The following is a 20,898-nucleotide window of genomic DNA, read 5'->3' as shown; positions in this document are numbered from 1 at the left end:
CATTCCAGAGCCTCGTCACGTCTCAACAGATGGCTCCTCTGCCAGTGTCTACGGACAAGATGGCTCCTCTCCCATCATCTCCAAACATGATGGCTCCTCTACCAATGTCTCCGGACAAGATGGCTGCTGCAACACCAGTGTCTATGGACAAGATGGCTAAACCGGCAGTATCTCCGGACAGTATGGCTGCCACGCCTGAGCCCCAAGCCGAGATGGCTGCCAAGCCTGAGCCCCCAGCCGAGATGGCTGCCACGCCTGAGCCCCCAGCCGAGATGGCTGCCACGCCTGAGCCCCCATCCGAGATGGCTGCCGCACCTGAGCACCCAGCTGAAATGGCTGCCGCACCTGAGCCCCCAGCCGAGATGGCTGCCATGCCTGAACTCACGGAGACTGCAGCACTGGTCATCATGGCCACAACCATTTTGTATGTGTGGGCTACGCACACATTGGCTCCAGTTCCTGAGCCTGCTCCAGTCCATGATTCCTCTCCAGAGCCGGTTCCAGTCCATGAATCCGCCCCAAAGCTGGTTCCAACCCTTCAATCCACTCCAAACTCCGCTCCAGCCCATGAGTCCGCTCCTGAGCCTTCTCCAGCCTATGGATCCATTCCACAACTTGCTCCAAGCTATGAATCCATTCCAGAGTCCACTTTAGTTCATGAATTGACTCCAGAGTCCTCTCCCGTACACAAGTCTGCACCAGAGACAGTTCCAGCCCATGAGACTGTCCCAAAGACTGCTTCAGCCCATAATCCCCTCCAGGGCTTAAATCCATTTCTGAGTCTATCCCAGTCCTTGAGTGTGTCCCATTCATTAAAACCATTCTAGAGCCTACTCCAGTCTTCGAATCCACTTCAGACCATGAATCTACTTCAGTGACAGCTCCTATCCTTGAATCAGCTTCAGAGCCCATTTCTGCCCAGAAATCCAGTCTTATGGCCTACAAACTGTCTGTCTGCCCTGAAATCACCACGGAGGTCATTCCAGAGTTCTCTGTCTGTCTTGTTACAACCACGGAGGTCGTCCCTGGGTTCCCTGCCTGCCTTGACACGACCACGGAGGTCGTCCCTGAGTCCCCTTTCTGCCTTGATATGACCACGGAAGTCATTCCTGAGTTTTCTGTCATGGCTATGGAGGCTGTTTGGGAACTCTCTAACCGCCTCATCATGGCCACGGAGGCCACCATTAACCTGATTATATTCTCTGTTTCAGTCTTACCTGACCAGACTTGCTCTCCTGTGCCATCGACTCCACTGTGGTAGGCAAGGCAAGTTTATTTATATAGCACATTTCGTACACAATGGTAATTCAAAGTGCTTTACGTAAAAGAAAGTAAAAATCATGAAGAAAAATTATTTCAAAAATAAAACAAGCAATTTAAAAACTTTGAAAATGATTTAAAAAAAATATTTATTTAAAATGAATTTAAAACATTTAAAAATATAAAATGATTTGACATAAAATGGTGGTCCTCTGCCCTGGCTTCTGTCCCGTCTGCTCGGCTGTGGTGGTCCTCTGCTCTGCCCTGGTGGGCTTCTGTCCCATCTGCTCGACTGTGGTGGTCCTCTGCTCCACCCTGGTGGGCATCTGTTTCATCTGCTCGTCTGTGGGGGTCCTCTGCTCTGCCTTGGTGGGCTCCAGGTCCACCTGCTCCACCCTGGATTCCTGCTCTGTCGGCACTGCCTCGGTCCCCGGCCAATCCACTTCCATGTGGACCTAGCCCTCCATCCCTCCCCTGTTCCACCTCCGCTCCACCTCCCACCTGAACTTTGGACTGTTCTTAGTTAGGAGCGTCTGGAAGCCACTCCTTAGGGGGGGGGGGGGGGGGGGGTTGGGTTGTTATGTCATAATCACAAATGAGAGTGCCCATCAATGCCCAAACTTCACATATCCATTGAACTCCATTTCCCATTCACCCTGCACCTGCCACTCTTCCTACAACCACATACACACACACAGTGACTATTGTACTACATTTCCCACAAGTCCCATCCTTTGACTCTGATTACTCTCCAGCTGCAGCTCACTGGATTTTAGCATTTAAGCTGCCAGCTTTCTTGTGTTCATCGCGAGGTATTGTTTTACTACGGTTTACACTTCTGAGCATTTTCTATTGCCTGCCTGTTGCTTATTTTGTCTGTTCCTCGGTTTACGATTACTGCTGCCTGCCTATTGGACTATATTGCTTGTTTTTTGGACTGTGATTCTCAGCTTGATACCCTGACATCCTGCCTGTGTACCAAACACGATTCTGCCTGTTCTTCCCTGATGTGTTTGCTGTCATTGACTCCTGCCTGTACGACCACGATGTTTCTTATTAAAAGCTTGCGTGGATCTAACATCTTGTGGTTACCCCTGCGTAACAACACAGATTGGTCTTTATAGTTATTTTGCACTTTAATCTGAGTAAAACTTTATATATTTTTCTGTATTTCTTTATTGTATTTAAATGTTCAGTAAGTTTTGTTATAATAAAAGAGTTATTCAACCTATTATACTGTATTATGAACTAAATTTCAAATTTCAATACCATGATAATACATAAAAGCATTAGCAATTAATCGCAACAGGAACATATTATACCCGCATAACCCTAGTAGTGGTTGTTGATTTCTGCAAATTTTAAAGCTATTTAATTACTCTTATTGGACCTTCTTCGTAAATGGGTTACACTTAGCTTCCTCCGGGTCAAAAAAGACCGAAGCCTTAAAAATGTAACTTTTTTTTTCCCAGGAAAACCAATCAAATATATTTTTGTTCAATAATATTTTTTGTATATTATTTAGAATTTTTAAAGATTTTTATGATACTTTGCATTAATTATATATTTTTTATGAGCAATTTTTTCCATTAGAATTAATATATATATTTTTATTTTATTTTAATTTTAATTTTTTTTCAATAAATGCACCATTGCACATCAAAATAGAGTGCAGGCCTAAAATAAAAAAAAATTCAAGTGAGAAGAGCGCCATCCAGTGGCTTTAAAATATAATAAATGTGTGTAATGTCCTGTAACCGCCTATAGGCTGCCATAGCTTTTTTTTATTTATTTTTTTTATTCCCATTTGGAAAGAAAAAAAATCGAATTACTAAGCAACCACTGAATGGAACAACACAATCTATATATCATTTTAAAGCTTAGGATCTCAGCTTTTTAATGCATCTAATCACATTTATTAACTCTTAACGAGTGCTGAGTAATCCCTCTAAAACCGAGTGTACCGCCAGCAGGCGCCACCTAGCTGCGAAAATATTCATTACCATATTTTTCAAAAATATTGCCTTGATTAACACAAAGTTGATGTCATTTGAAAGCTTAGGGTATGACCTTTACAGTGAATGTATCCACTTTGAAAAAATCTTAAGTATTGCTGAGTTATTTGGTGATAAATACAATTTCTTTTTTTTTCATAATCTATAAAATAATGTACTGCAATGTGTCAAAAACATCATACAGCTCATGAAACATTCACAGATCATTGAAAATGGCACTTCATTTTTTACAGCATATTATTACAATTACAATGAGCCTAAAATTAACATAATCTATTGCTTTTATGACTAGATATTCTTCATGGAGAAACAATTGCCCATGAGGGGGCGTCAAAGACTGTACAAAAAGGCTATCTCTGTTCCAAATGCTGTAACTTTTGATTCCTTTATCCAAATTATTATTATTTTTTATCCAGATGCAGCTAACATGTAGGGGGACTTCACTAAAAAAGAATTTTCCTCCTACCTTATTTCCTTCCTGAGTTATTCCATGACAAATAAGAAAGATATGCAAAATCATAATACAAATTATATATATATTTTGTCTTTTATCCGCAATTTCTCTGCAGGACAATGTCTAAATGTAATCTAATTTATATTTTTGAAAAATTTAAAAAGAGTTCTTTCAAACGATACCTACCTTTTGACTCTCCTTGCTATAGTTTTGGAGTTATTATGATTATATAGTAAAATATAGCAAAATTTGCTGTTTCAGTCTTACCAGTTAATTTCTCTGTGTGTGTGTGTGTTTGTGTGTGTGGGTGTGTGTGTGTGGGGGGGAGGGTGTCTTATTTGCACTCTTGATGTTTTAGAATGTCACCCCTTCATTGCTGTACACTTTTTTTCTGCACAGTGGCTGATCTGTAGTTTGTACCACCAAAGTTTCTCTGAGTTTTCGGATTTTCTTGTATTTCCCATTCATTTCCTATGTGGGTCATTTTTGACCCGTAGGAAGCTAAGTGTGCAATTTTTTTTTACGACCCTTTAACATATCAGAATCATCTCCTTGATTTTTTTGTGTGTTCACATAGGTAATACAACAAAAGTCACCAAGTTTCATCCCCCTCCGATGAAGCAAAAAAATTGAAAAATTTAAAACGTACATGGTTTCGGTCTTTTTTGACCCGAAGAAGCCCAGAGGGTTAATACACTGTCCCCTGAGCACCCAGGATTTTTACCTTTATAAAGTTTTTATAAAATAAAAAAAGAAAGAAAAACTTTAAGTTTGTAATATATACGTAATATATTTTTAGTGTAGCAGATATCAAGTAAAAACTTCGTTAACACCCAGTCCTGCTGAACTGATATCAAATATTAAAATATTAAAACAGGTCATGACTCACTTGGTCATGCTTAAAATGAGCCTAAAAGCAGTTTCAAATGGCTAATAAAAAATGTGATAATTTTGGATAAAGAGCCAGAGCATTAAATCGATTTTTGAATTGAATTTTTGTCTATTAATATTTTCATATATTTCATATTCATATTTACCTTCATTTGTAAAATTTTCTAAGAAATGTATATGTATAATTGCAATTAATTTAATTAATTTCCATTTCATTTAAATAATTAAATTAAATGTGTGATTGTTTGACAGCTCTAGTTTTAGAGACGCCCGCTCTCTAATTCCTGTTTTTAGAGATTGCACAAAAGAGAATTAATCAGTTTGAATGTCACACAGTGATATATAATGGCACAATGGATAGAGAGCATGTAGCATACTATTTCTGGCACATACAGTATGACAAATTTATGATATTCTGAATTCAGCCGATGTACTCATTTGCACATTTAAGAGCCACATGATCACAGGAATGCTGGTTCAAATACAGCCCGCGTGTTCACTTTCTGATCCCATTCTTCTGATTTCTCTCTTTTCCTCCCTGTCCTATATAATAAATGCAAAAAGGCCTATAAATAAAATATTCAGGAAAAAATAAAAACATTAGAAGAATGTGTTAACTATGTAAAAAAATGCTCTAAAACATTTTACCTAATTAATCTCTTAATGTAACACATTAGGTTAACAGGATATCTTTGACAGTGCTAATAATGTATGAAAAATAATGAAGGTGCTAATGCTTTTTAATGCAGTGTTTAGTAAAACTGTGTCAGAAATGTTGTCTTTCAGAATCCCTGCCAGAGACTACATATTCAACTAACATACACTGCCTTTCAAAAGCGTGGGGTCAATAGAAGGAGAAATAAATTTTTGTATTTAGCAAGGATGCAAAATTTATCAAAGTTACAGTAAAAATGTTTATAGTGCTACAAAATGCTGTTATTTTGAACATTCTATTAATCAAAGAAACCTGAGAAGAAGAAAAAAACATAACTGATGCATCATGGTTTCCACAGAAATATTAAGCAGCAGCAACTGTTGATAAAATGATAATAATAAAATGTTTCTTGAGCATCAAATCAGCATGATTTCTGAAGCGTCATGTGACACTAAATTATAAAATATATTTCATATATTTTAAATATATTTGATTTTAAAATACATTCAATTAAAAAACAGCTACAATATGCTGTTCACAATATTACTGTTTTTACTATATTTTGGATCAAATAAATGTAGACTTGGTGAGCAAAAGAGACTTCTTCTAAAAACAGTAAAAAATCGTATCAACTTTTGAATGATAGTGTACATTTAACTAGCATATTGAACCTGTGCATTGACCAACTTGAAAAATGCTGCTTTTTGCATGTTTAAATGAAAGATTAACAATATATAATGCTGTTTTTGTCTGATTTTATTCTGTATTTAAAATATGAACATCTTAGTTACATAAATATTGGTGTTTCTCAATTGAAATCGATAGGAGCTGTACATGCATGGCTAAAAAATAGGGTCCCTGGCTAAACTGATTTGCTTTAAATGGTAAATTCTGGTCTTGTATCCTCTTTAGATCAGGAAGCCATCTAAATTGTGTAGTGTTGGGCCAGGACTGGAAAACACTGCTTTACAGTGATTGTACATTGATCCTCGTCAGAGATTCAGCACTCTATGAGATTAATGATTGCAGAGTGAGCAAACAAGTCTCTGAGAATCTTAACTTGACATCCCATGAGTCTCTCAGGACACTATGCTGTGTTTACAGGTCCAGCCGATGTGTTAAGGATGTCGTGTCCTGGTATGGATCGAGTTGTGACTCTCAACAGGAGCCGATTCATTGCATTGTAAAAAGTGTCACTCTCAAACAAGCCTTGCGCCCGCTGACCCGTGATCTGTGAATGCTTTCATTCTTGCCGTGTCTCTCTCGAAGTGCTAAAAACCTCTGTGCTGTGTGTTTGAAGGAGAGATATGAAAGTGTGTTTTGGTTTCTTGGGCATAGGGAGCAACTGTGTGTATGTGTGTATGAAATATTTGATGATGTCTATGAAGATAAGATGCTTGCTGTATGTGCTATGTGTGTAAGATATCAACGTTTGAGAGGTGAGTGTGAGTGACTGTGGATTTGATAAAGCTTATGGGTTTCTATCAGTCCATATCTGTCGGCTTTAATAAATGCATGTGTGAGTGAGTATTGAGTCACCTCTGAGCAAGAGATGTCCAGTGAGTTGGCGTGAGACTATAGGACTCGTAACTCAATGTGACCCACTCGCCTCGCCTCATTTCGCCAATATTAGTCAGAATGAATTCCAATCGAATGCATGTAAACCACACCTTATGATACTGATAAAAGCACAGGTGCCAACAGCCTGTTTTCCTGTCTTGTTTGTGAGTGATTCCTGGGTTTTTTGAATGCTGAACTTTCTGAAGTTTACAGAAAAGATTAGAATGCTTGTGTTTGTTGGAAGTGCTGTGTTTGGTTCCGGAGCGCCGCTCGCTTGCTTGTTTTCCATCTCGTTAGTCTGAAACAAGGAAACATGCAGTATTGTTTGCAACAACAAAGATGCCGAAAATACTTTTTCTCCTCATGGGGGAAAAAATAAAAAAATAAAAAAAATTTGGGTTTTAGTGTGTGTTTGTTAGCTTTCAGATTAGTGTTCACTCTTAAAAATAATGGTTTCTAATGGGGTTTTTTACAGCGGTGTCATAGAAGAAAGTTTCAGTGAACAGTTCTTAAAGGAATAGTTCAAACAGAATTTAAAATTTGCTGAACATTTACTCACCCTTAGGCCATCCAAGATGTAGACAAGTTTGTTTCTTCATTGGAACAGATTTGGAGAACTGTAGCATTACATCACTTGCTCACCAATGAATCATCTGCAGTGAATGGGTGCCGTCAGAAAGAGATTTCAAACAGCTGATAAAAACATCACAATAATCCACAACATGACTCCAGTCCATCAGTTAACATCTTGTGAATCGAAAGGCTGGGTATTTCTTAGAAACAAATACATCATTAAGACATTTTAACATTAAAAACTGTCACGTCTGGATGAAATCTATCATTTATGATCATGCTTCACAGTGGAAAAGCCCATCCTCTGTTGTCCTCTCACATCAAAATCCACCGACATTTTGTTAAGAATTTGGACTGTTTTCACTTGTAAACGGTGCTTGATCTGTGCATATTTCTCTCCTGATTCAGAGGACATGACTTTTTCACCAGAGAAAGCAATATTATGGATATAGGACTCTTAAAGGACTTATAAAGCGTCTTGATGGATTGTTTCTTACAAACATGCAGCTTTTCTCTTTGATGTCCTGGATTACTTGTGGTTTATTGTGATGTTTTTATCAGCTCTTTGGACTCTCATTCTGACAGCACCCATTCACTGCAGAGGATCCATTGGTGAGCAAGTGATGTAAAGCTAAATTTCTCCAAATCTGTTCCGATGAAGAAACAAACTCACCTGCATATTGGATTGTAAGAGGGTGATTACATTTACAGCAAATCTTCATTTTTGTGTGAACTATTCCTTTAAAAGAATGGTTTCTTAGGGTGAAGAACTTTTTAATAATCTAAAGAAGCTTTTTTTCAGTATAAAGGACCTTTTGCCATGTTAAACATTCTTCATGAAACCAGTTCCAATAAAGAAACTTTATTTTATAATATACTTTTAACAGATGTTTAAAATGTTCCTTTTGTCTCTTCTGAGAAACTGAACATCTAATACCATCACTAACTAGCAAGTTAGAGGCACAGCTTCCCCAAAATTTTGAGGTGAACATGAGGACGATTTAATGTTAATAAAATTCACAATTCATTTCAGTTCATGTCTCAGAATGTATATATTTTTGTTTGTAATTTCACAGTTATCAATACCATTACATGATCGCGAATGTGCCGGATCTGCTGATGTAATTACAACCGCTAAGTGATCTAAGTGATAGAGAAGAGGAGGGGGAGGCCAGGTGAGAGATGAGCTCTCGTGCCGCCATTGTTAAAAAAATTAGCCAATCAGCATCGAGTGTTCACTTTCATCTCTGAGGAGTGTTGAGAAAAGAAACATCATAGAGGAGATGTTTAGAGCTAGCCTCCCTTCTGGTATATCAACCAATCATCATAGAGACGTAAATTACGTGCTATTAGTTTGAACGTCTCCCGTAGGGGCCCGGCTGATAATTTACCAAGTACTTATGATGAGGAGTGATACTGAATATTTGATTGCCAACAGATTTTCCTATCTGTCATTCAAACAGCATATATACAAATTAAAATAATGGGAGCTAGAACTATAAAGTGAAGTGAAGTGACATTCAGCCAAGTATGGTGACCCATACTCAGAATTCATGCTCTGCATTTGATCCATCCATAGTGCACACACACACAGCAGTGAACACACACACACACTGTGAGCAGTGGGCAGCCATTTATGCTGCAGTTGGGGGTTCGATGCCTTGCTCAAGGGTACCTAAGTCATGATATTGCCAGCCCGAGATTCGAACCCACAACCCTAGGGTTAGGAGTCAAACTCTCTAACCACTATGCCACGACTCCCCCTCTCCAACAGTAGGTCTGATTAAATGGCACAACAGGCAGCTCTCTTTTAACACAGACTTTTAAGAAGGGATGGATGTTTGTTTCAAGTGATAGGACAGGTAACGTTAAGTGAATTTATATTACCTTTATGTTTTCTGACTTAAAGCCACCAAAAAGCCATTTTAAAGTGGTTAAGCAAATAATAATAATAACAATCAGCAGGGATCTCCAGACCAATACAATTAGTGTGTCTCCTCTATTTTAAAACCCACAAGCCGCCACTGCGTGGGATTAGTCAAGTGCCCTACGAAGTACACTCAAACAGTATTTAGAAGTGTTTAAAAACTGCAGCAGGGACCCTTAGCTAATGATTAGCATTATTTATTCCAAACACGTCAATGATTGTTTAGTGGTGAACGCTAAAAAGATTGACTCTTGTAGGCCCTCAGAGGAATGACTACAGTATTGTAGTGCGTATTATAATTATGAAGTAGATTATAGTGCTGATGATTCTGGTGACTATTATCACCGTGTCAGAGATAATGATGATCTGTGTTGCGTCTCTTTCAGAGGGCTTCGGCCTGTCTGTAGAGTGCCTTCCTACAGATCCTCTCTTCAAAATCCACATGATTAATATTTCATTTAAAGTTCAGAGCTTTCTGCATCAGTACGCAGCAAAATCACAGCTGAAAAATACAGCTCGGAGACACACAATACATCTTCCACCCTATCCCTCCCTCCTTCCTACATGAATACACTCTCTGCTTTTCTGTCTTTCATTCTCCCTGACTCTTTTCCCTTTCGTTTCCAGGGTCTCCTGCTGCCGTTTCCTCTTTTGTTCTTTCTATCTCTCCCCTAATCTCTCCTCATCCCTTTCTCCTCTTCTGAATAATACACAGTGTTAATACACTGTGCAAAGAAGCCATATTGTATTCCCACAGTGTGTTTCTGTGATCATCTTCTCTTGGCTGCACTCAGCTTTAATGAATGTTAGGAGTTATTAGCTGGCACAAACTGCCTCTGGTGAATCACACTGTCTCAGCCTTTGTTGTTTGCATGATTCATTTTCTGTTCTGGAGCAAATTTGGCTCTTAAAAGAAGCAAGGAATCATCAGTGTCCTGCTTCATATTTCTATCACACTCTCTTTTTGGATCTTTCTTACCCGGACTCTCTGCTATCCTCTTCCAAAAGCATGTTTGGAATTAATAATTACTGTTTTTGCAGTGATACTATAGTGATGCTCCTCAAATGTTCTATTTCTAAAACTTTAGTAATTCTACAATAATCTATCTATCTATCTATCTATCTATCTATCTATCTATCTATCTATCTATCTATCTATCTATCTATCTATCTGTCTGTCTGTTCGTCTGTCCATCTGTCCATCTGTCCCGTCTATCTGCTGTATACAAATATATATTGTTAGTGGTTCTTATATTACAGGTACTGTTACTTATATTTAAAATTAGGGATTGTCCAATAAAAATCTAATAAATGTAATTAATCTGAACTACAGAACTAAGTGTACTAAATAACTGATCTGTTTGTGCTACAAACATGAATGATTCCTCAAATCACATGCTTCGTTTAAGACAGGTGTACTGTTACTTTTGAAAGCATTCAAACATGGTTTATGGATGATCAAAAGGATGAAAAAAAAACTCATAGACTTACATTGTAGCAACACCTGAACTGTATTTATGTACCAGAATATCACTGTTTTGACTTGATCTATTAAGTAACCACCCAAAACACCCTAGAAACAACATAAAAGTTAACTGAGAACCAGAACTCTTTGGCAACACATTTGTTTCTGTTATCGTGATTGATCATGGTATAAGATCTGATGCGTGTCTCTCGTGTGAGATGAGAAACACTTTTCATTCTCTTATGGAATGCAGTAGATTGCCTGCGTTATTTGCTGTCTCTAATTAGGTTTAAACACACTCAAGCAGGTTTTTTCAAGGTTTTTTTTTGGCCTGCGATTTAGCTGCTGCACACAAAGACAGAAGAGCCAGTTATTAAACTGTCTTAGAAAAACTGTCTTTGAGAACAAAAGGCAAGGCATGACTTCCGTTGCAGTGCTTTATATGAAACTTTAGTTTAGGATAGAGGTCAAGCTGATTTGAAAAGGCCGTAGGGGTTTTGTACGGATGCAGTAACCTCATGTAAATGAGATTAATGATCTTATAATTTTATTTTATGGCTGTGTTTTGTGTGTTTGATTATTTACCATCCCTGTTTCCTGCAGTTATGTGGTCATTTTCAGTCTCTGAATTGGCCGTCCCCGGGGTGGAGATTGGTCGTCTCTCGGCAACAGATGCAGACCTGGGTGAAAACGCTCGGATGGACTTTATGATCGTGGACGGAGAGGCAGGGGACACCTTCAACATAACTGGATTGAACCAAGAGGCTGTGATTTTATTAAACAAGGTGGGAGTGAAGAAACGGAAATACCTACAGTAATGTTGTTTTCTTCCATACATTACCAAATTAGAACCAAATCCAATTTTATGCTATATCAGTCTGTATGACTCAAAACTGTTGATTGTCTTTAAAGTGAAAAAAGCATAAGTAGTGAATGAGGAATATATCATATTATGTGTCCACACAGACATTCTTTTATGTAGTTAGGCATCATACTGACACTTGAATTACCATGGCAACCAATGTAGCTGCCCTACATATGGATTACATTGACTGTCAAAACGAATGAATTCTACAGCCGCGAGAGGGCGCTCTAATGCTGCTCAGTGCTCCTGTAGTCTACACTGAAAACATAGAGAGCCCTCTTGCGGCTGGAGACGGTAATGTTTTCTCTTGGTTCTTGGTTCTAAATAAATTCGACTTATAGACAGGTGCGACTTATATATGTTTTTTTCCTCATCATGACGTATTTTTGGACTGATGCGACTTATACTTATAGTCCGAAAAATACGGTACTTGCAAAATGACAGTGCAAATTGTCAGTCTTTGAGGACGAATGTAGCTGATGAAGTTGAAATTAAGTTGATTTTTTTTATATATATAACCATAACAACACATCAAACATTCAAAACACTAGCAACTGCATAGCAACAAGCAATTTTTTTACCCTTAACAACAGTATAGCGATGATGGTAACCATTCAAAAAACCCAGACAAACACTGTAACGACTGGGTGAAGGAGTGGCAGGAAGCAAGTGCGAGATTAATGAGATTTAATGAAGACAATGAAACAATACAATACTAAGACACAAATAACGCTGGGAGGAATGCACAGTCAAAAATGGTGGTGATGAATGATGAATCCGGAAGGCGGAGGTGAGTTGCCAGCAGGAGAGGGTGACACAGGAACTGCGGGGAAGCGAGCCGAAGGTAAGTGGTGTTGCTTGGTGGTGGGTTGCGTAGAATGGATGGGGTTCCGGGGAGACACGGACATCCAACGCAGAAACACACAAGAATGCAAAGCATAGGTCACAAACATGAAACAACGCTCTCACGAACACAAGATGCTAGACAAGCCAATATATAGGGATGAGTAATGAGTGACAGCTGTTGCTGATGACAATTAACGGAGATGACACACAGACTTCACCCACAAAGTGCAAAACCCAGAGATCACGGTTTACCAACCGTGACAGTACCCCCCGCTCTAAGAACGCCTCCTGGAGTTCCCAGAAGGGCCTACCTGCTGATTGTAATCATCAATAAGGGAGTGATCCAGTATGTCCCTAGCAGGTACCCAACTCCTCTCCTCCGGACCGTAACCTTCCCAGTCCACCAAGTACTGGAATCCTCGTCCCCTCCGTCTCGAGTCCAGAATACGATTAACCGAATAGGTCGGTTCCCCATCTACCGGGGTAGGCGGATTAATACGTGAATAAAACACGGGTTTAATTTCGGACACATGGAAGGCGGGATGTATCCTCCTGTACGCTGGAGGTAGTTTGAGGCGGACTGTCACCGGACTAATGATCTGGGTGATAGTAAACGGGCCAATAAATTTGGGAGCTAATTTGTTAGAAACAGCATGGAGAGGAATATTGTTCATAGAAAGCCACACCTTTTGACCCACAACGTAAATGGAAGGCTTTGACCGGTGGCGATCGGCCTTGGCCTTAGTGCACTCCCGCATCCGGAGCAGAGTCTCGCGGGCTCTGATCCAGGTGCGTGGCACCTCTGGACAAATGCGTGAGCGGAGGGGACCGCGACTTCTGATTCCAGACTAGGAAAAGCTGGTGGCTGGTAACCTAAGCTGCACTGAAACGGAGAGAGGCCGATGGCTGACACTGGTAACGAATTGTGAGTGTACTCCACCATAGAGAGTTGTTGGCTCCAGGAAGAAGGATTCTTTGAGACCAAACATCGCAACGTTCTCTCTAAATCTTGGTTGACTCGCTCAGACTGCCCGTTACTCTGGGGATGATAACCCGAAGACAGATTAACCATCGCTCCTAGCAATTTACAAAATTCCTATCAAAATTTGGATATGAATTGGGATCCCCTGTCAGAAACCACGTCTACCGGGAGGCCATGTAACCGAAAGAAGTGATCCAAACAATGAAAGGTACCCCTGACCCTTCCAACCAGTGACACCACTCCTCTAAAGCTAATTTGACAACCAACAATTCTCTGTTACCAATGTTATAATTGCGTTCAGCAGGAGATAAACGATGAGAGAAAAATGGGCAGGAATGCATTATCGTCCGAGGCAGCACGTTGGGAAAGAACTGCTCCTACCCCCACCTCTGATCCGTCGACCTCCACCATGAACTGCCGTGTGGGATCAGGGGCTACAAGGATGGGAGCCGAAACGAAGCGGCTCTTGAGGTTGGTAAATGCAGTCTCGGCTGCATCCGACCACCTGAACAGAGTACTGGGGGAGGTCAAGGCCATCAGAGGTGAGACTAGTTGGCTGAAATTACAAATAAAACGTCGATACACATTGGCGAACCCCAGAAACCGCTGTAGGGCCTTACGGGAATCTGGAGATGGCCAATCTATCACAGCCTTAACTTTGTCAGGATCCATACGTATTCCCTCGGAAGAGACGATATACCCTAGGAAGGGGACAGACTGTGCATGGAATACGCATTTCTCCGCCTTGACAAAAAGCCCATTCTCGAGTAATCTCTGGAGCACTCGTCTGACGTGTTGAACATGTTCCTGGAGAGATGAAGAAAAAATCAGTATGTCATCCAGGTAAACATATAAACTGATCTACCATGTCTCTCAACACGTCATTAACGAGTGCTTGGAAAATCCCTGGCGAGTTGGAGAGCCCAGACGGCATCACCAAATATTCAAAGTGCCCTCTAGGGGTGTTAAAGGCGGTTTTCCATTCATCCCCCTTCCTGATGCGGACCAAATGATAAGCGTTATGTAAATCCAATTTTGTGAATACGGATGCTCCATGTAACCTCTCGAAAGCTGAAGACATCAATGGTAATGGATAGGTGTTCTTTATCGTGATGTTGTTCAGCTCTCGGGTAGTCAATACAAGGTCGCAAAGAACCATCCTTCTTACCCACAAAAAAGAATCCCGCCCCCGCTGGAGAAGAGGAAGGGCGGATGAACCTCGATGCCAAGGAATCAGAAATGTATTTCTCCATGGCCTCCCTCTCCGGAATAGAAAGAGAGTAAAGCTTTCCTTTAGGCGGAGACTTACCTGGCACTAAATCTATAGCACAGTCGTAGGGACGATGCATAGGAAGAGAAGCAGCACGGGACTTACTGAACACCTCCTTCAGATCCAAGTACTGTGCGGGCATGTTTGATAACACCATGGTCTCTTTCTGAAAGACAGAAACAGGCACAACAGGACAAGCAGAAACGAGACAAGACTCATGACAACTTTCACTCCACAAGGTGACTGTGTTGGAACCCCAATCCACTCGTGGATTATGTTTGATTAACCAGGGGTGACCTAAAACAATGGGAGCTATAGGGGAGTCCATGAGGTAAAAGGATATGGCTTCACTGTGGTTGCCTGAGGTGAGCAGAGTTATGGGTTCAGTGTAGTGGGTGACGTGTGGCAGTTCCTGGCCATTGAGTGCGGTGACATGGATGGGATGAGACACAGGAAGGACTGGAAGGTTCAGGTGACGTGCAAGGAGAGAGTCAATGAAATTACCTTCGGCCCCAGAGTCCAGAAGGGCATGACAGTCATGAGTGTGGTTCTCCCACCGCAGTTTCACCGGAAGGAGAGTCGATGATGTGGTTGAGGACTTCCCGACGGAGATCCCACCCGATAGTAGCCTCAAACTTAATACCGGGCTGGCTCTTTTTACCGGGCAGGAATGGATGGAATGCTTTGAGCCACCGCAATATAAGCATAGTCCTTGGGACCTCCGCCGCTCTCTCTCCCTCCGGGAAAGCCGAGCTCTACCCACCTGCATGGGTTCGTGATCGTAGACGGGACCGACCATGTTCTCTCGACTCGAGCTGCCCCTTTCCGGAGAGACATAATGGCGTGTAGGACTGACTTGTCTACCCAGGTGGTTAATCCGAGCGTCCACCTGGAGTGCCAGGTCGATTACAAGCCAAGCCAATATATAGGGATGAGTAATGAGGGACAGCTGTTGCTGATGACAATTAACGGAGACGCCCACAAACTAATCAGTGCTGACGCGTAACACACAGACTTCACCCACAAAGTGCAAAACCCAGAGATCACGGTTTACCAACGTGACAAACACACAGTGCACTAAAAATGTCCTAGCAAATACTCTGAACACTCCAGCAACCACATGTCAATGTCTCCATACCAAACAATGGGGGTGACTGGTAAGGGGTTAATAACCCTCAAAAATCAACTGCATAGGAAACACCTTGGCAACCACCCAGAAACATTTAGGATGTGTTCACTCTTGTAGTTCAGTTCCAAAAAAGAAAACAATACATTTGCTCCTGGTCCGCTGAGTGTACACACAGGCATTGATTTGTCAGGTTGAATGAGGTATATTTTGCAATGAAACTCACAGAACACCCTAAACAAAATCTGTGATTGACTTAAAGGGATACTCCACCCCAAAATGGAGATTTGGTCATTAGTCACTTATACCAGGGGTAGGCAAGTTCGGTCCTAGAGAGCCGCAGTCCTGCAGAGTTCAGCTTCAACCCTAATCAAACACACCTGAACAAGCTTATCAATGTCTTCAGGATTAATAAGTTTATAGGGAGGTGAGGGTTTTTTTAGTGTTTGAGCTGAACTCTGCAGGACTGCGGCTCTCCAGGACCGAACTTGCCTACCCCTGACTTATCCCCATGTCCAAACCCGTAAAAGCTTTGTTTGTCTTCGGAACACAATTTTAGATATTTTGGATGAAAACCGGGAGGCTTGTAACTGTCCCATAGACTGCCAAGTAAAATACAAGGTCAAATACAATGTGTTGTGTTTTTTTTTTGTTTTGTTTTTTTTTTTTTTGGTGTGGTTCGCATTCACAATGCTCTTTTTGCAAGTGAACCACACATGTGCTAAAGGTCATTCATTAATTGGACAGAAATTCTTCAGCATACAAGAGTTAATTTAGAAGCAGGCCAAGACCCCTACTTCAGCTGGGTCTTGGTGCGGTTGTTTGGTCCGTACCTGAGTGCGATTTCTGTATTCACACCTGCCCAAAAGATCTGCACCAATGGACGAAATGAACTTGTGTTCGATTCAGTCGAACCAAACAAACTTTGCATATAAACTTTGCATATAAAATGACTTTGTGTGATGGTAAGTCACATGTAACTAATTGAGAAGAGAAGAGATTCCACCTTTTAGCTGATTCAAAATAATCAAACTGGAAAATGAATCGCACACTATTTTCGCACACTATTTTCACTATTTTCACTATTTTGATAAGTGCTTATAAAGACAGACATGTATGTGTTTGTGTGTGTGTGTGTGTGTGTGTGAGAGAGTGAGTGAGAGATCTTTACCCATTCACTGAGCTCACTACTTCAATGACAGGTGTGTATGTGCAAGCTAAAGACAGCCAGAACAAACAGAACGAGGAGATACGCAGAAAAAAAGGAAAACAGGAAAGAGAAGGTTGTGTGAAACAAGATGAGTCAGAGACATGGGTGGGGGGGTGAATACGAAAAGACAGCGGAAGAACGCAAAGAGACTAATGCAGCTGAGTAACAAGGGAGAGGAAGCGTGTGGAGATGTTGATTAACACAAGTGACAGAGCATTTCATGTGTGTTAGCGGCTCACAGCGCTGCTCATGCCCATTGCTCCAATGCACACGCACCACTACACACTGTTCTGCTGACCTTTCAGTACAGTATTATAAACTTTTGGTGCATTTTATTTTTCAAATCCACTTATACTTTTAGTTATACTTGAAAGAGCAGTGTGACCCAAATCCTATGTCACAACATCAGAATCCATCTATCCATCCATCCATCCATCCACTGTTATTTAAATGTAACAGCTCTATTTTCCACTTTTCCTTTAGCAAAAAACTACACAAATCTGCAAATGCAGATGTGAATTCTCGGCCAGTGCATTGCAGGCACACATTTTGGAATGCAACAACATGTTAAATTGAGCTTCAGTAGCCAGAAGCGTTCGATTCTACAGCTTTAAATTCTCTGTAAGTTATGTAAATACAGTTGGTCACATCATGTGCTCATGTCACTCCCATTAAGGCCTCATTTAGGTCAACATGACATCAAAATAGACCCCATTAACTTTCTTGACCGGCTCATAATGTTGTCCTGTTATTTTACATCACTTGCATCCTCTGACACTTTGATTGTGGACACCTACGGTTCTCCAATCTCATTTTGTCCAGCGTCAAAAGTGCATCCACAACCTCTAATACAGTTCTGAAGCGGTTATGGATGTTAATATAACCACATCCATGACTTCCTTCCATCTTAATACCAGCAGAGCAAGCCCTGCAGTAGTTTAAGTTATGAAGCACTGAAACCCAGACACATTGCTTTTTTTTGACTGTATGGGTTTTGCTTTTTTTGTAAGTGAGGTGCAGAGATAAAAAAGGAGTGAAAATGGGAGTTTCAGCATCTCACTGAAATGAAAAGATATTTTAGAGCGCCTTCCTGGTGCCAAAACACAGTAAAAAGAATGATGGTGTATGTGAGTTTCAATAAATGAGTGTTTTTTACGAGGGAGCGTTTTTTATCTTGGAACACCAGGCTGTGGACTATGAGAGGCGAAGCACCTACACTCTCGCAGTGGAGGTGCAAAACCCAAACGTGGACTCACGATTCCTCAGACGAGGTCCGTTTAAGGACCGGGCAATGGTGCGTATCACGGTTCTGAACGCAGATGAGCCGCCGAAGTTCTCCCGTTCACGGTACCGGCTGGATGTGTCGGAAAACTGTCCTCCAGCATGTGTGGTGGGAAGAGTGGCCGCTGTGGACCCGGATACAGGCCTCAGTAACAACATCAAGTAAACACCTTTTTACTTTATTTACTCAGTATGACTTGCTTTTAGTCACATATACATGTAAATGGGTGAATCCCACAAGCACACATTGGTCACCCCAAAATCAATGCAAAAGTATTTTGCATAGAAAATGAAAAAAAAAAAAATTTTTTTTTTTAGAAGTATGATTATTCTGCATTGAGACATATTCATGATAATTACAGTATGCATATTTCCCCCGAAGTATTTTTGCCATGATGTATTTATCATTTATTTATTTAGTATCTTTCATAATTCTCAATGCTGTTGCTCAGATCTGTAATACAGTGATTTTACAATCTTTTTAATTAAAATTTAGAGTATTTTATTAACTGCAATTACTTTTATGAGCCAGGAACTTTTAAAGGCCACATTAAAACAGAAACTTTGATTTTGGAAACTTTTTACCAAGACCTTATTATTATTAGTGCTGTTTTTCAAATTAATTTTATTTACCCATGTTACCCACTTTTATTTTAAACTTCAAAAATATGAAAATTAATGATTAAAAAAATATATATTATTTTAAAACCAGATCTAAACAAAGAATCATATCAATATTTATTAATTTTTATAAATTATTAATGGCAAGGCAGTAATAACAGCTTGAGATAATATAAGAAACCTCTTTAAAAAAATCTTACTTATCCCAAACTTTTGAACAGCCGTGTGGACCGACACACACACACACACACACACACACAGATTCCTTTGATTTTGGGGTGAAATATTACCAGGATATGGTCGTGACATGTTTTTGTGAGTTTTACAGATACAGCATATACAGTTTTTACATTATTAGTTAAAAAACTCATATTGCATCATGTCTCTGTCTCTGGAAGAATGTGGGCTGTTTTCACTAAACCTGTTCCGTTTCACTTGCTTAAGTGGGTTATTGATGGACTGGCTGCTTTATATCTTCTAATCTGTCTGCCCTCCTCCTTTTATTCCTGTCCATTTCTTCTCAGGTACTCAATTGATCCCGAGTCGGACCCTGAGGCGCTGTTCCGTATCGCCTCTGACAATGGCCTCATCACCACTGCCGTGGAATTGGATCGGGAACAGGAGCAATGGCATAACATTACCGTCATCGCCACACAGAGAGGTACCAGAACTCCTCTGCACCACCACTCTTAAAGAGACAACATCACGTCTGAGCATCTGACAATTTCACACAGATAGCAGCGTGTAATCGGCCGTGGACATGAAATCTCATGGCAGAGACACGTACATACAGAAATGGAAGAGAAATAGAATGAAAACTCGAATTGCTTTTGAGTCTGGTCCACCCGAGCTCAAGGTCACCTGTTTGTGCTTCCCGTTGGCCCTCATAAAACACTATCTTGCATCCCCAGAAGTGACTCGGAGTCTTTAGTGGATTTGTTCAGCTCATATTTGGTAATTACTTTCCTATTAGACACACGCTCTGAATGCGATAAGTGTGCCTCTGTTATGGCTTTATGTAATGTCAAATTCAGAACATCAGATGACGTTCGGGCCACTTCTGGTCGTGATGCAACATTATGTCCCAAAAGAGCAAAGAGTGTATATAGAACAGTAACAGAACAGATTGGAGTTAACTTCTGTTTCATGGTCAGTCAGATTTAGCTGACCTACTTGCAGCTTAAAAACTTTAGATTTCTAACTTACTTTGCTTTATACATATACTTTATACATACATACATACATATATATATATATATATATATATATATATATATATATATATATATATATATATATATATATATATATATTAGGGGTGTAACGGTTCACAAAATTCACGATTCGGTTCGATACGATACACTGGTGTCAAGGTTCGGTTCGGTACGGTTCAGTACGTTTTAGATACAGCAAAAAGAAAAAATTGGCAGATACATTTCCTTGATTTTTAAAAAAATGTTTTATTTATTAAAACTAACAAAGTATGTTTGTTTTTTGTTTTTTTTACATTGAACAATGATGGAGCTATTCTTTACCCATCTTCTATGGTGTTTTCTTAGCAGCATACTGTATAAAACAAAAACAGCTCCTTATAAAAAAAAATGAAAATGTTATATTAGTGTAGTAGTTATGAACAAATACAAAGATGTAACTTTTTATATGGAACTCTATAACTCTTTATGTTGAGTGTGTTTTTTTCACCCTGTCATTGTGTTCATGATTTAGCATATATATATATATATATATATATATATATATATATATATATATATATATATATATATATATATAATTATAATATAATATAATTATAATAAATTGAAAAACATTTTTTTAAATTGTAATAATATATCACAATATTACATTTTTTTTCTGTATTTTTGAAAAAATAAATTCA

General features: G+C 39.9%; 1 protein-coding gene across 2 annotated transcripts in view; it reads left to right on the top strand.

Annotated features, from left to right (window-relative positions):
- Positions 1 to 20,898, top strand: part of LOC132129789 (cadherin-11-like) — a 91,234-nt gene that overhangs the window by 61,037 nt on the left and 9,299 nt on the right. For both annotated transcript variants that reach the window (XM_059541554.1, XM_059541555.1), the window contains exons 6-8: positions 11,404 to 11,585; positions 18,286 to 18,542; positions 19,526 to 19,662. In XM_059541554.1, the coding sequence (XP_059397537.1) occupies positions 11,404 to 11,585; positions 18,286 to 18,542; positions 19,526 to 19,662 (576 nt within the window). The remainder of the gene's footprint in view (positions 1 to 11,403; positions 11,586 to 18,285; positions 18,543 to 19,525; positions 19,663 to 20,898) is intronic.

The sequence above is a fragment of the Carassius carassius genome, chromosome 46 (genome assembly GCF_963082965.1).
Source record: "Carassius carassius chromosome 46, fCarCar2.1, whole genome shotgun sequence".
Classification (NCBI taxonomy): Eukaryota; Metazoa; Chordata; class Actinopteri; order Cypriniformes; family Cyprinidae; genus Carassius; species Carassius carassius.
Note: the sequence above shows the minus strand (reverse complement) of the source record. Positions and strands in the feature narration are given on the sequence as shown.